The following is a 16,864-nucleotide window of genomic DNA, read 5'->3' as shown; positions in this document are numbered from 1 at the left end:
ATTATTTAATAAACATCTGGTGGAATGACAATTTGTTTTTTAACTTCTGAGATGTAAGTATTATCAACCTGAGGGCCATTTTTAAAAAATTTCAAGAAAGTACATGTATATATGTTCTCTAAATGCTTTATAGCAAAAGTGGTGTCCCATCCAATCCTACTTTAAAAAAATTAATATCTACGTGGCATTTATATGGTGATATATGAAGGAAATATTTTCTTAGTTTCCTCCTTCACATTTCAACCTGACATGATTTAGGATTATGTATGGTCCTTCTGGGATAAACACTGCCCAAACACATCAGCATTCTACCTCCTATAGAGTAATTAAAAGAAGATTATAAGAATGGGAAGTTCTAAAGGGGAGAGAGCAATATCACTGTGAAAGTCTAAATTAACTACAACTAAGAATAAACTCTTGAAGCAACCAAACATCGATTTTTATGTCTATTTTGAATGAAATAGAAAAAAACCTTATTTTAAAGTAAAAATATTTAGTCCCCAATTTAAAAATCTGATTAGGAAAAAATAAAATTTCTCCTCATAGGCATTTTCTCATCCAGAGGCATAGAACTTTCCAGGAATTGAATACTCATGACTAGAAGAAAGAGAACTGAAGTTTCTCAAAGATTTTGAAAATTCTCAAAAGAGAAAAAGAATGTCGTTAACTAGATGTTAACTAGACTTATGTCATCATTTGCAATATGCACAAATATCAAATCATTGTCACACCTGAAACTAATATAGTGTTACATGTCAATTACAGCTCAAAAATTTAAAACCCCTAATGACTGTAAAAAAAAACCCAAAAAACAAAAAAAAATAATACTGACATGTCTTCAATCACACATAAAGTTATAATCATATTAAAATGGTGTTATTTTATGCATGAGACTCAAATACATGAATCCTTAGTAATCAAGGGAAAGACAGTATTTCCTTTCACTCATTAAGTACTTTATAGAGATAATTGAATCTGGCTCTTTGGTCAGATTTTTTTTTCTACTTTTCATACTTAGCTGAATTTTCATGAAGATCAGAGAAAAGGCAAAGAATTCTGATCAAGACTTCTCTGTATGTGGCTGGCTTAGTTCCAGCTCGTGTCAGAACCAGGGAAATTTTCAACTACAGAAAATATGGAGGCCAGTTCTTTTTTTGGCCAATATGGTATATGATTTTGGACTCAAATTGGAGGCGCTATATAACCGGGGAGTTACTTAGACCCAGACATAAGAAGAACAGATACTTAATATCTTAGTTGATAGATGCACTGAATTCACATATTTTTGAGAAGTGATCAGAATTTAGTAAAGCCAGAAAAGATCATATGGACTAAATTTGAAGATAGGAAAAAATTATACCGTACTCTTGGTTCAAAGTTGCTTTTATTTCTTGTCTATTGGAAACCTTTTACCCTTTTATTTGAAGACAACTTTCAGAAACTTCTTTACCTGGATATTTTATTACATGCATGACAGAGAGGGCACCATATGTATAGTACTAACTATCTTTGCCACTTTTTGGAATTCCCCCAACTGAAAGTCCAGCACTAGGTAAAAGTGATACTTTCTACATTCATAATAATTTCCCAGTAGTTTTTCTTCTAAAGGATGGACAAATTCATTACTGTGAATTATTTCCAGATTGATCTCTTACTAATATTCTAATCTAGTTTTTAACACTGAAAGGCAAAGAGATGAAAATGAACTTTAAACTTTTATGTAGAGTTGTTAAAAGACTAAACTATGTTCAAATATCACTCATTAAAACTAGTGAACTAACTTACCACACTTTTAATAAATCTTCCTTAATCCTTAAATATGGCTTCCTTGCAAATGGGGACTTTAAAAAATGACAGTTTTAAAAAATATATCCCACTACTCTATTTTGCTTCTTAGAGTAGATTGTTACATGTTTTAAAGCTGGCAACCTATTAGGCATAATTCAGTTATTTCTATGTCTAATCCTCATGTTCTTAGCCAATAGCTTGGTTGATCATAGATTTTAAAATGTAAACTAGGGACTTCCCTGTTGGTGCAGCAGTTAAGAATCCGCCTGCCAATGCAGGGGACACGGGTTTGAGCCCTAGTCTGAGAAGATCCCACATGCTGCGGAGCAACTAAGCTCGTGAACCACAACTACTGAGCCTGCACTCTAGAGCCCACAAGCCACAACTACTGAAGCCCACACGCCTAGAGCCCACGCTCTGCAACAAGAGAAGCCACTTCAATGAGAAGCCCATGCACCGCAACTAGCAAAAGCCCGTGCACAGCAACGAAGACCCAACGCAGCAAAATAAATAAATAAATAAATAAATTTATATTAAAAAAATGTAAACTAATTTTCCTTCTCCCTCTTTTAGTATTGAAGACTGTTGATGAAAAGTATATCAGTCTAGTTCTCATTCTTTTATCTGTAAACTTCTTAACTCTAAGATTTTTTCTTTATTCTTGATGTTCTGATATTTGCTAGGTCCAAACCTGAGATTCACCCAATATACTGAATTTTTTTTAATTAACTATAGTTTTTTGTGGGCTTTTTTCCCCAAAATTTCCACTTGGCAGGTTTTCACAACAATTTGTTCTTTTTTTTTTAAACAATTGCCATTTCCTTCTTTTTTGTTGGAGGAAATTAAATATCTTTTACTTTTAAGTTCTTTCCATATTGTTCCAATCTCTGTTTCTTCTGTATACATCTTTTATTTGTTGAGTCTGTTTTTCACACTGTTAGTCTTGTTAGTTGGTGATATTTTATTGAGAACTCATGTTCTATTGGAGATTTCCCTCATAGCATTACTGGTTTTGGTAGTCTTGCAAAGGGAGGAAGGAGTCTCAAAGTGGTTACAGCCTCAGGCTCTACAAATCCAAGCCTTAATTAAGAAGCTTAGCTCAACTTTGCCACACACAAGTAGAAGTTCTGGACCAACACCTAATGATGTGTTTGAGCTGGGCCCCAGTCTCCCTTGGGTGGCACTGCCCTGCATTTGCTCTATGAAGCAAAATCTTAGGGACTGTCACCCTCTGCTTCTTGGCTGTCATGATGTCTGATAAGGCTATAGACATGAGAGCTAATGAAGACATCATTTACTTTTCAATCTTTAGAGTAAACAAGCTGATTTAATCTTAGAATAAAGCTGATTTTGAGGAAAATGAGTTGTAACTGAAGTAATTGATACATGAGAATTACCTACAGGGAAAAAACATGGTCTTGATTAATATGCATGACAGTGCTGCATATGGTGGTCCTGGATGACACACCCAACATGCTGGATGACAAAGAAAATCCACTGCTAAGCAATCCTATATTGTGTACTGAGTTGGTACCAGGTAGAACAAGGTGGTATCCTGGATGGTGATGAGCTAGAACTCATGACTATTTTATCAATGATTCAAAGCCTCAAAGTACTTAATGTTTATTAGCACATGGACCCACAACCTGGAAGTATAGAGCACTGAAGCATATCTAAGCTCATAAGAGATAGATACAGCCAGGCACAAGCTTGTGCTATTATTAAAGACAACTAGAAGCCACCTTCTATTTGGCATAATTATGCTATACCTGTTTGAGGACCTATCCCAGCCCTACCTTCTGTTCCTTGAACCACCCACAGAAGTTTACTCAAGCCAACACATGCTCTATCCTCTTGATCACTAATTTTATTTAGCCATCTTCCTCTTTCAATTCTCTCTGCTCCTATTCAGTGATGCTCAAATGTGGAGGATGAACAAGGAGCCTTCAGTGGACTGCTGCTCATAAGGCCACCTTCTGAGCATTCTGGGGATGTCAACATCACTAAGACTTAGTTCCAGAACTACTAATATGAGAGGTTTCTGACTGGAATATCAGAGACAAATGGGTTCAGATTTTTGAAGTCAATAGTGTCCAACTAATATGGGCTGTCCATGAGGAAAGACTTTGATGAGAAACTCAACTTCTAGAAAAATTAGAAGTTTATCAAAAATTAAAATTGTCTTCTCTAAATATTGTCTTTTGAGGATTTTTTCCCCTTATATTTATCTCTGGGGAAATGGATTTCTTCATCCTGAATGTTTCATCCTATTCAACAAGACTTAATCAGTAGTCAGAAAACTTTCTACAAGGAAAAGCCCAGGACTAGATGGCTTCACTGGTGAATTGTACTGAACATTTAAAGAATTAACACCAAGGACTTCTTTGGTGGTCCAGTGGCTAAGGCTCCATGCTCCCAATACAAGGGGCCCAGGTTTGATCCCTGGTCAGGGAACTAGATCCCGCATGCCGCAACTAAAGATCCCGCATGCCGCAACTAAAGATTCCACGTGCCGCAACTAAAGATCCCGCATGCCGCAACTAAAGATACTGCATGCTGCAATGAAGATCCTGCATGTGGCAACGAAGATCTCGAGTGCTGCAACTAAGACCAGGTGCAGCCAAATAAATAAATAAATATTTTTTTTAAAAACACCAATATTTCACAAACTTGTTTTTTAAAAAAAGGGAGCAGGGACCACTTCCCAATTCATTTTATGAGGCCAGTATTACCCTGCTGCCAGAACCAAAGATAACACAAGGAAAGGAAATTAAATACCAATATCTCTTGTGAATATAGGTACAAAAAATCCTCAACAAAATATTAGCAAACTGACTCCAGCAACATGTGAAAAGGATTATACAACATGACGAAGTGGGATTTGTCGCAGAAATACAAGGTTGATTTAACATATGAAAATCAATCAATGCAATATACCATATTAACAGAAAAGGAAAACCATACAACCATTTCAATAAATGCAGGAAAAGCATCGTACAAAATACAACACCTTTTCATAATAAAAACACTCATGAAACTGAGAATAATAGGGAATATCCTCAACTTGATAAAAGGCAACTATAAAAGCCCACAGCTAACTTCACACTTAATGGTGAAAGACTGAAAGCTTTCTCCCTAAGATCAGAAACAAAACAAGGATGTTCCCTCTCACTGTTCCTAATTAACATTGTACTGGAAATTCTAGCCAGAGCAACTAGACAAGGAAAAGAAATAAAATAATTCAAACTGGAAACGAAGTAAAACTATCTCTGCAGGTGACATGACTGTGCATATAAAAATCCTAAGGAATCCACCAAAAAACTACTAAACTTAATAAATGAATTCAGCAAAAGATACAAGACCAGTATATAAAAATCAATACTATTTCTATATACTAGCATTGGACAATGCAAAAATGAAATGAAGAAAACATTCCATTTACAATAGCATCAAAAATAATACTGGGGGCTTCCCTGGTGGCGCAGTGGTTGAGAGTCCGCCTGCTGATGCAGGGGACACGGGTTCGTACCCCGGTCCGGGAAGATCCCACATGCCGCGGAGCGGCTGGGCCCGTGAGCCACGGCCGCTGAGTCTGCGCGTCCGGAGCCTGTGCTCCGCAACGGGAGAGGCCACAACAGTGAGAGGCCCGCGTACCGAAAAAAAAAAAAAAATAATAATAATAATAATAATAATACAATACTTAGGAATAAATTTAATAAGTGCAAGACTTGTATGCCAAACACTATAAAACATCAGTGAAAGAAATGAAAGAAAACCTAAGTAAATGGAAAATTGTTCATGTTTTGGAAGATTTAACATTGGTTTACAGATTCAACTGAAAAATTGTTCATGTTTTGGAAGATTTAACATTGGTTTACAGATTCAACTGAATCCCTATCAAAATCCCAGCAGGCTTGCTTTTTTTTTTTTTTTTGCAGAAATTAGCAAATTGAAGGTAAAATTCACTTGGAAATGCAAGTAGCCAAAACAATCTTGAAAAATAACAACAATAAATATTTGAATATTTTGATACATTAAACATACAAATACTATTTTTAATTTAGTACGTAATACAAGGAATTATTAGAAATTATATTGGATCTCATCACAAATTTCTAAGGCCAAACACTCTAATTATTCAAATATCTCCTTTCTAAATTTGCATTTCAATTAGTGTGATTTTTTTTAAAAATAGCTTCAGTTTAGCTATAAGATATTAAAAGATTAAAAGATATTAAATTTTAGTTTGCTTTTACCAGTGACAAATATTGTTTGCTTTACAGTTATTTCATTTGAATGGCCAGCTGATGAATCTAATATATCTATTTAGTAGAAAATTCCAAAAGATAATTCCTTTTATAAGAATTTCTAGTAAAATCTACAAACCATTTATAATTACCAATTATCAATGCTGCTTAATATTTTGAAATAATACTATTTGAAGTGTGATTTCAGTAACTAAAAATAATATTTAAAATCTAATACATATTTCACCAATTCATCTCTCCTTTCAATTATCGCTTAATATCCCTCTGTACTTTCCCCCTCCAAGTTAAGAACAAAACAGCCCTCAAGTTATCATGAAGTTTAAAAGAACATTCTCTCATTTTTTTTAAACAAGTGAGACTACTCAAAACTTCAAAGTATGTGTTTCGCATTTGAACTTTAGGACTTCTTGTATTCAAATTCCTTTAAAATGATTTTTATCTTTCCCTCAATGATATTTAAAGTTCTTGCCTATATTTTACCAGGGAGGAATTAAAACTGATATTTAATTACCAGAGTATCCCTCTAACTATTCTATCTCTCTTTGTGTATTCAAAATGGAAGAAATATTTTAAATATTGTGCTTCAGGTCTGGCAACCAATTGTGTAAGTTGTTGTATGAATCCTTCAGAATGGATAATGCAGCTTTCCTGACTGGAATGGAATGGTTTTGCAGGTGGTCATTCTCTTTATCATTAATGCCTCTTCCATGCAGATATAATAGTTTTTTTCTGATAAGTTTGGCAGTTTGGCAAAATAATCCATGATGCAATGTTAAACTATCATCTTAGGCCACCTTTCTTTTTTTTTTTTTGCGGTACGCGGGCCTCTCACTGCTGTGGCCTGTCCCATTGCAGAGCACAGGCTCTGGACGTGCAGGCTCAGCGGCCATGGCTCACGGGCCTAGCCGCTCCGCAGCATGTGGGATCTTCCCGGACCGGGGCATGAACCCATGTCCCCTGCATCGGCAGGCAGACTCTCAACCACTGCGCCACCAGGGAAGCCCTAGGCCACCTTTCTTGATTTTAACTTTACACGCTGATAACATTTCAAAAGATCTATACATAGGTATATATATATATATATGTATATGTATATATATATATGGATATGTATGTATATATATGGATATATATTTAAGGCTACAGGGAATTCATTATTCATGTCACTCTTAGTATTTTTTTAAAACCTAATAATGATCTCAACAAAACACTCTTAGTTTTCCTTTCAATTTCTAAATTTTGTAAGCACCTCTTTTTGCTGGTACCTATCTCTAAAGGGAGACAAACTATTTAAAAGATTCTTATACTAATTGAAAATTTGAATACAAATATATTTCACATATGATATCTGTGTACCCAAGGCAAGGCTGAAGTTTGGATCTAAATTACCTAAAAAGTTGTTCACCTCTGTAATTCCACTTAGTTAGATCAAAGAATGGATTCTGGAGCCATTCTGTAACAGTTTGAATCCTACCTTTGCCATTTCACATGGTGCGTGACTATGGGCAGATTATTTAAACTTTCTATTCCTCAATGTCTTTTTCTATAAAGTGTGCCTAATAAGAGTGCCCACACCTCATAGGGTTGTTTGAGGGATAAAATGAGTTAGTGTACGTAAAATGCTTAAAATACTATCTGGCATATAGTGACACATATATGTTAATATTACCTAGATTTCATTTGCTTTGGATTGACAAAAGGGATCGAAAAGAGCTAATCTGCAACACTATTACTATGTCAGCATATAGGAATAAGTAAACAAAATCTAGTTTGAATTTTGTCCTGAACTCTTTAACTTGAATCTAACTAGAGCTCAGTTAACATAGTATGAAACAATTTTTTGTTTCATTCAGGAAATTTGCTTTCCATTTATATCTAAAATAATATTCTTTCTTTTTTTTCAGTATGTTTATTATTATTTTTTCATTTCACTTAATGTTGATATATCTTTCTCCGATTTGCCCTAAACATTAAATAAAATTCTACAGCATATTAATATTACTATTATTGCTATTACTAGATCTCTTACAACAGGAATTAACAGAGCTAGAATAAAAGTAAATTTATTTGAACAGTGCTTAGTGTGTATTATACTCTCATCTCTCAGAATTCTGTATTCAGTGTCAGACATGTTCATGGCTGAATGCATGATCTCACAGTAATCTGCTAATATAGGTAGAAATATGATCATTAGAGTGGGTTAATTAATTTATCCAAATGATATGTACTGAATGATTACTATAGTCCAGGCTTCTTTCAAAAATAATGTTTCCTGGGACTTTCCTGGCGGACCAGCAGTTAAGGCTCCACGCTTCCACTGCAGGGGACATGGGTTTGATCTCTGGTTGTGGAATTAAGATCCCGCATGTGCGCGGCATGGCCAAAAAAAAGTAAATAATAATTTTTCCTAATACTTTCTATCATTATCAGAATCTAAGATTACTGACATGATTTTAAAATAATTCATTAAATGTGAATCATAATTTATGAGGTTAATTAAGTAATTAAATTACAAGATATTTAAGGAGAAATCCCATATGTACCAAGATAAGTGGTACTCCATTTAATATACTAATTGTAACCAGTAAACTGATTAACTGTGTCTCAGTTAACTTACTGTATCAGGGAAATCACAATAGCTGCATGCTGCACTGAAATCCATTTTATAAACAAGTCTCTCCTCTTCACCATATATAAGTAGTCAAAGCTTGTGGTACCCTTTGCTCACACATTAAAATGTTTTAAATCACTGCTTCTTGTCTTCCCGCAAATTGGCTAGTCAAGGAATGTGATATCTGGGCTACAAAGGATCAATGTGGTAAGAAGCAAACTCATTATTAAATACAGATATCTAGCTAAATCACCTTAAACTTAAAGGCTTTACCTTAATAAGATTCTATGATTTTCACTCAATTTTGTCTTGATATTATCCTGATAATAGTCAAGTAGAATAATCAAGTCCTATCACCCTCTGAGCTTCTGTTTCTTTATCTGTAAAAATCCTTTCATTTCCTCTCTGGATCTAAGAATCTGACTCTAATACTATTTGACCTCCTTAATATTTTAATGTGGGTTCACACTGTAAAAGGACTTACAACAAAGCAAGATGCCTCTTTATTCAACTGTATTACTGTTTGCACACCAGTGTAAAAAAATAGAACCTGAGACCAGGTGGTACAGAACACCTTACACAAACTTTTTGCATCATCATAAATTTCTCACTTACTTGGAAATAAACAGATAAAACTATTATGAGTTATAATTTTATAAGAGTTTATCTCCCCTGTTTAGATTATGACAAAGGGGAAATGGAGTTCTTTAAGTTCCACTTGTAAGGGTATGGGGAGAGGAAGATATCCCCTTGCTTTGTGCTCACAATTATTCTAGCTCATGCAATGTAATGGAATAACTTATACCTTAATGGAATAACAAAACTTTTAAAAGTTCTATACACCTTTTTAAAGGGCTTACATTTGGACACTTCCAAAATAGGCTGACTTGAGACTACAGTATTAGTTTCTCAATAAGGACGCAGGGTGGCGCTGCTGGCTAAGACTGTGAATAAGGAGCCGTAAAGAGCTCCCGTGTTCCTTTGTTGCCAGACGAAATCAACACCACACAGAAGAAGCTTTGCCAGCCGTGCTGGGTTACCAACGAGTTTGGGTAGCGATATACTAAACGACTTTAAGATTAAAGGCAATTTTGTGAAGATTCTACCAAGCAAGAAGTCAGAATTTAATACCTCGGGTCTTTTTGTGGTTGCTGAAGGGATTGGATGTAAGCACTCTGGCTCCAACATGGAGACGCTAGAGAGAATTCAGCAAAACAGGCAAGTGATGACCTTTATTTTGATGGTATTCTTGTCTCAGGCTCACCCTGCGCCTATTCGTTATTCTGTGCTGGAAGAAACAGAGAGCGTCTCCTTTATAGCCCATTTGACCAAGGACCTGGGCCTGGGAATTGGGGAGCTGGCCGCCCGGTCGGCCCAGGTGGTGTGTGACGATGACAAGCAGCGCTTGCTGCTAGATCTCCAGACTGGAGATTTGCTTTTGAGGGAGAAACTAGACCGGGAAGATATATGTGGCCCCGTTGAACCCTGTGTGCTGAATTTCCAAGTGTTCCTGGAAACTCCGGTGCAATTTTTTGAAGGAGAACTATTAATCCAGGACGTAAATGACCACTCCCCAGGATTCCCGAATAGGGAAATGCTCCTGAAAATACCGGAAAACAGCCAGCCAGGGACTGTTTTTCCGTTGAAATTAGCTCAGGATTTGGATGTGGGCAGCAATGGTCTTCAAAAATACACTATCAGCCCCAATTCTCATTTTCACGTTGTCACTCGAAATCATAGTGAGGGCAAGAAATATCCAGATTTGGTGCAGGACAAAGCACTGGATCGAGAGGAGCAGCCTGAGTTCAGCTTAACCCTCATGGCGCTGGATGGTGGGTCTCCACCTAGGTCTGGCACCAGCATGTTACGAATCCTGATCATGGATGTCAATGACAATGCTCCTGAGTTTGTGCACACTCCATATGAGGTGAAGGTTCTGGAAAACAGCCCCCTAGACTCCCCAATACTTACTGTTTTAGCTAGGGATGTAGATGCTGGAAACTTTGGGGCTGTTTCCTATGGCTTGTTCCAAGCATCAGAGGAAATTAAACAAACTTTCTCAATAAATGAAATCACAGGAGAAATCCGACTGACAAAGAAATTGGATTTTGAACAAATTAAATCTTACCTCGTGGAAATTGAGGCTACAGATGGAGGAGGCCTTTCCGGAAAAGGCACTGTAGTCATAGAGGTGGTAGATGTGAATGACAACGCCCCTGAACTTACCATACCTTCACTCACCTGCTCCATCCCAGAAAATGCTCCTGAGACTGTAGTCTCCATCTTCCGAATTCGAGATAGAGACTCCGGAGACAATGGAAGGATGGTTTGCTCTATTCCAGGTAATCTGCCATTCATTCTAAAACCGACTTTAAAGAATTTCTACACCCTGGTAACAGAGAGTCCGCTGGACAGAGAGAGCAGAGCCGAGTACAACATCACCATCACCGTCACAGATATGGGAACCCCCAGGCTGAAAACCGAGCACAACATAACCGTGCTGGTGTCCGACGTCAACGACAACGCCCCCGCCTTCACCCAGACCTCCTACACCCTGACCGTCCGCGAGAACAACAGCCCCGCCCTGCACATCGGCACCGTCCGCGCCACAGACAGAGACGCGGGCGCCAACGCCCAGGTCACCTACTCGCTGCTGCCGCCCCTCGACCCGCACGTGCCCCTGGCCTCCCTAGTGTCATCAACCCGGACAACGGCCACCTGTTCGCCCTGAGGTCCCTGGACTACGAGGCCCTAAGAGCGTTCGAGTTCCGCGTGGGCGCCGCCGACCGCGGCTCGCCCGCGCTCAGCAGCCAGGCGCTGGTGCGCGTGCTCGTGGCGGACGACAACGACAACGCGCCCTTCGTGCTGTACCCGCTGCAGAACGCCTCGGCGCCCTGCACCGAGCTGGTGCCCAGGGCGGCCGAGGCGGGCTACCTGGTGACCAAGGTGGTGGCGGTGGACGGCGACTCGGGCCAGAACGCCTGGCTGTCGTACCAGCTGCTCAAGGCCACGGAGCCCGGGCTCTTCGGCGTGTGGGCGCACAACGGCGAGGTGCGCACGGCCCGGCTGCTGAGCGAGCGCGACGCGGCCAAGCACAGGCTGGTGGTGCTGGTCAAGGACAACGGCGAGCCGCCGCTCTCGGCCAGCGTCACGCTGCACCTGCTGCTGGTGGACGGCTTCTCGCAGCCCTACCTGCCGGCCCCGGAAGCGGAAGCGGCGGACGCGGCCCCGGCCGCCCCGCTCACCGTCTACCTGGTGGTGGCCTTGGCGTCGGTGTCGTCGCTCTTCCTCTTCTCGGTGCTGGTGTTCGTCGCGGTGCGGCTGTGCAGGAGGAGCGGGGCGGCCTCGGTGGGTCGCTGCTCGGTGCCCGAGGGCCCCTTTCCGGGCCACCTGGTGGACGTCAGCGACACGGGGACCCTGTCCCAGAGCTACCAGTACGAGGTGTGTCTGACGGGAGACCATGAAACTGGTGAGTTCAAATTCCTGAAGCCAGTATTTCCCAGTTGGTTCAGAACACAGAGAGAGAAATTAAAAGAATGCCCCAACTGCAGGAATAGTTTTGTTCGGTTAAGTGTCATATTTGGTCAAGTGAGCCTCTCAAGTTTGTTAAACATGACTCACATTGCGTTACTTTATCTTGAGATTGTTTTGTTGTATAAATATGTATATCTCTACTGCAAACTTATGCATGTCTCTGTGCTAAATCTTCCTTTTACTAATATTCATTGGATTTAGCATTTGTAGTTACACTTGATATTATGTATTTCTCCATATTTGACCTTCTCTTGATGATTAATCTTTCCAAAACTATAAATTACTCAAGTAGTGTAAGAAGAAATTTTATTTAAAGGAACTTCTTGGTTAATGTCTTTTCAAGGAAACATTTTAAAGCTTCTGTGTAATCTTATATTTCTCTATATTTTTGGTGCTTGTCTTTACCACATAGCCTTATATTTGCAAGGCCAGAATGTTTGAAATTCTTTGTAGCTACCTAGACCTTTCTTGTTCACTATTCTACCAGGCTATGCCCCCCTGAATAGCCATGAACATATAAATTAGCATACTTGTTTCTCCCAAATTGTACCTAAACATGCACTTTATTAAATTATTGATACACTACAGTTGTGACCATATCCCATTGTGAGCACTGTATATGCTAGAGATTATCTTGTTTGCTACTTACGTAGCACATTGTAATTGCTCCATAAATACTCACTGATATTAAAATAAAAATTATTCTCATTTATAAATAACAATTAAAGAGAAAATCTTATATAACTTGGTATCACTTCACTAAAATAAAACTAAGTCACTGTTTGGTAAAATACTTAAAATCTTAGAACCTTAATTAAACCCTTAATCCTTTAAAAGGACTCAAGAGGTAGAGGGCATATACTTTCTTGTCCTTCCTTTTGCCCTATTAATAGAAGTTCAAATGTAGTTTAACGTATGTGTTTTTCTTGGTTTTCCTGCAGCTTCTCTGCATGTTTCAAAAGAGTCAGAATTTCTTCTCAGTTTTGGTTATTATGTTCTAGTCTGATTGCTCATTTTAAGTTACTCTGGAAACATGGGCAGCTTTTATGAACAAAATGATGATTTATTTTTGATCTCCAAGTCACCTTGTTTTCTTCTTCAATGTAGCTTTTGGGTATTTTACATAAATTTACTTTTTCAATTATTCTAACTTTTAGTAGTAAGAAGTAGCATTGTTTTTTCTTTTAAGTAGCATTGTTTTTTCTTTTAAGACAACAAGAATAGAAATAGAAATTAAGATAAACTTATCTGAATTATAATTGTTTCATGTTGTGTTCATTAAGCCAAGCAAGACGATTATGTGGTTTCCAACTAAATTTATACGGATGTAACTATAAGACCAGTTATTGAACTTTTGGCACAATGTGAGTAATTAAAGAGCCTGCTTTATAACCTAAGTATTTATTTTTAGATCTCGTGTCATCCTACTGGAATTTAATTACTTGCATCTTTCTCTGAATTACATTTTTTCTAAGGATATAATGAAATAAAAAAGGAAAATTACTGTTTAAGTTATTATTGAAACATAGTTTTTAGCCTTCATCCAACCTAATACTTAAAATTAGAAAGTGATAAAAATGAGAACAAAATTAAACATAAATATGACATAAATATGGTAGTCAACTTTAACTTCTCCATTTACTTTGACTTCTCCATTTACTGTTAGATATTTAAATGAAATAGTTTTTATGTATGATGACAAGAAATGTAATTGAAGTTTTCAGCAATATATTTCAACATTATGAAAATCTAAGTTCATGTTTTTGTTTATGCCAGGAAAGTCCAATTTGTATAATCACCCAAATGAGACTGGCCAAACACTCAGAACCACACTTATGAATTTATATGAGTAAATTTATGACTCACTTTGTGTATTACTTTATAAATTACTGTGTGTATTTATAAAGTATGGATCATTCCTTACTAGCTGGGGATCACCACCAGTCTTTGGTGTAGAATAGATGAACATTTTAAAATTCAATGATTATAATTTAATAGTAAATATAATCCAAATAACTTCCCCAAAATGAATACCTTAAGAAAAATAGGACAGTTCTACTTTTGCAAAACAAAAATAGAGAATGGAGGCCAAATATCTGGATAATAATACCCATTTCAATCATAGTTTCTCAAGTGCTTCTATTATGTGTGCATTTTTTACAATTCCTTTGTTGTTGTTTTTAGGCATAGCATATAGTGAGTTTAACACATGCTGTTTTAGGCGCAGAAACTCTACTGAAGGCAATATAACCCACATCACTTTAAGACCCTCTATTTCTTACTACCAGAAATTACAAAATATAGATTTTAAATAGTCTTAAATTATAAGTTATGCACATATTTGGTGGAATTCTGTTTCCCGGTTAGATGGATTATCTAACAGCAGAAAACAACAATAAAACCTGTTTTAAATTCAGAAGTTACCAGTTTCAAGCAACAGACAGCAGATGATATAAAAAGAACTGAAGGGGCTAAGATTCCTGAAAAGGAAAATCCTTAGAGTTCTGAACTGACTCCTACAGTCAATTTGCCCTAAGGAAATTTGCAAACTCAAAGAACAGACAAAAGGCTTCTGCCAGGGATGGGGTAACTTCAATAGCCTTTGGCAAACTGAAGGTTCAAGCTCAAGGCCAGTTTTCCCCCTCATGTTGCTTGTCAAATTCTGGGACATTCCAGGGAAGAAGACTAAAAACTTGAAGAAAAATTTCTGAAAAGCAGAGTGAAGTTTTAATAGTCTTAATGCATGAAAATTAGAGTTTGTGACCTTCCATGGGAAAGGCTGTGGAGAATACACTGAGTTCTGAACTGAAAATTCTGAAGGGTCAGGTGCTTTTCAGGACTGCAAAGAACCTTGACTAAGCACAGTGCTTGTTTCAGTTAAGGCAATTTGATTAGACATGACTCTATCAAGCTAACAGAGGAAAAGGTGAACTCTTTCTGGAAGAAAATAATATCATCTGGATCCTGGACAGCTTTTTACATTAATCTTCAGCATTCAATAAAAAATTATGAGGCACACATACAAAAAGGCTGGTTGACATGAATAAAACCTAGAGGAAAAATCAGACAATACAGAAGACCTACAGATAAAATACATACTAGAATTTACTGACAGTGATCTTAAAATAAGTATGACTGATATGTTAAAATAAGGAATACAGAAAATAGGTAGGAGAGAATTTCACTAGAGAATGGAATAAAATGGAAATTAATTTTGGGACTTAAGAATATAATAACTGAAATTTTAAAATATTAGATTGTGTAATGGCATAGTAGTTGTAAAGGATTATAGGATTAGTGAATGCAAGACAGGCCAATATTAAATATCCAAATAGAAGTACTGAGAAATGAAATAATTAAAAATACAGACAAGAACATTTAGTGACATGTGGAACATAATGAAAAACTCCAACACACATATGATTGTAATCCTAGAAGGACTAGGAATGGGGAATAAGCAATGTTTAAAGAAATAATGACCAAGAATTTTCCAAAAATGGTGAACAAAATGTACCGCTCAAGATGCTCAATGAAACTCAATTAGGAGAATAAAAAACAATGGTAAATGGGAGTGTTTCCTTAATTTCTCTTTCAGATTTTTCATTGTTAGTGTATAGGAATGCAAGAGATTTCTGTGCATTAATTTTGTATCCTGCTACTTTACCAAATTCATTGATTAGCTCTAGTAGTTTTCTGGTAGCATCTTTAGGATTCTCTATGTATAGTATCATGTCATCTGCAAACAGTGACAGTTTTACTTCTTCTTTTCTGATTTGGATTCCTTTTATTCTTTTTTTTTTTTTTTTTTTTGCGGTATGCGGGCCTCTCACTGTTGTGGCCTTTCCCGTTGCGGAGCACAGGCTCTGAATGTGCAGGCTCAGCAGCCATGGCTCACGGGCCCAGCCACTCCGCGGCATATGGGATCTTCCCGGACCGGGGCACGAACCCGCGTCCCCTGCATCGGCAGGCGGACTCCCAACCACTGCGCCACCAGGGAAGCCCCCTTTTATTCTTTTTCTTCTCTGATTGCTGTGTCTAAAACTTCCAAAACTATGTTGAGTAATAGTGGTGAGAGTGGGCAACCTTGTCTTCTTCCTGATCTTAGAGGAAATAGTTTCAGTTTTTCACCATTGAGAATGATGTTGGTTGTGGGTTTGTCATATATGACCTTTATTATGTTGAGGTAAGTTCCCTCTATGCCTACTTTCTGGAGAGTTTTTATCATAAATGGGTGTTGAATTTTGTTGAAAGTTTTTCTGCATCTTTGAGAAGATCATATGGTTTTCATCCTTCAATTTGTTAATATGGTGTATCACATTGATTGATTTGCATATATTGAAGAATCCTTGCATTCCTGGGATAAACCCACTTGGTCATAGTGTATGATCCTTTTAATGTGCTGTTGGATTCTGTTTGCTAGTATTTTATTGAGGATTTTTGCACCTATGTTCATCAGTGATATTGGCATGTAGGTTTTTTTGTGACATCTTTGTCTGGTTTTGGTATCAGGATGATAGTGGCCTCGTAGAATGAGTTTGGGAGTGTTCCTCCCTCTGCTATATTTTGGAAGAGTTTGAGAAGGATAGGTGTTAGCTCTTTGCTAAGTGTTTGATAGAATTCGCCTGTGAAGCCATCTGGTCCTGGGCTTTTGTTTGTTGGAAGA

The 16,864-nt window shown here is 37.5% G+C and overlaps 1 protein-coding gene across 1 annotated transcript in view; it reads left to right on the top strand.

The window, feature by feature from the left end:
* Positions 1 to 16,864, top strand: part of LOC307051218 (uncharacterized protein) — a gene marked incomplete at both ends in the record, with an annotated part of 36,092 nt that overhangs the window by 8,496 nt on the left and 10,732 nt on the right. Inside the window, 2 exons of the mRNA XM_079701550.1 lie at positions 9,659 to 11,337; positions 11,400 to 12,136. Of these exons, the coding sequence (XP_079557676.1) occupies positions 9,659 to 11,337; positions 11,400 to 12,136 (2,416 nt within the window). The remainder of the gene's footprint in view (positions 1 to 9,658; positions 11,338 to 11,399; positions 12,137 to 16,864) is intronic.

This window comes from Hyperoodon ampullatus, assembly GCF_949752795.1.
Source record: "Hyperoodon ampullatus genome assembly, chromosome: 4".
In the NCBI taxonomy this organism is placed as follows: domain Eukaryota; kingdom Metazoa; phylum Chordata; class Mammalia; order Artiodactyla; family Ziphiidae; genus Hyperoodon; species Hyperoodon ampullatus.
The sequence above is the reverse complement of the archived record's forward strand: the minus strand, read 5'-3'. Positions and strand labels throughout refer to the sequence as shown.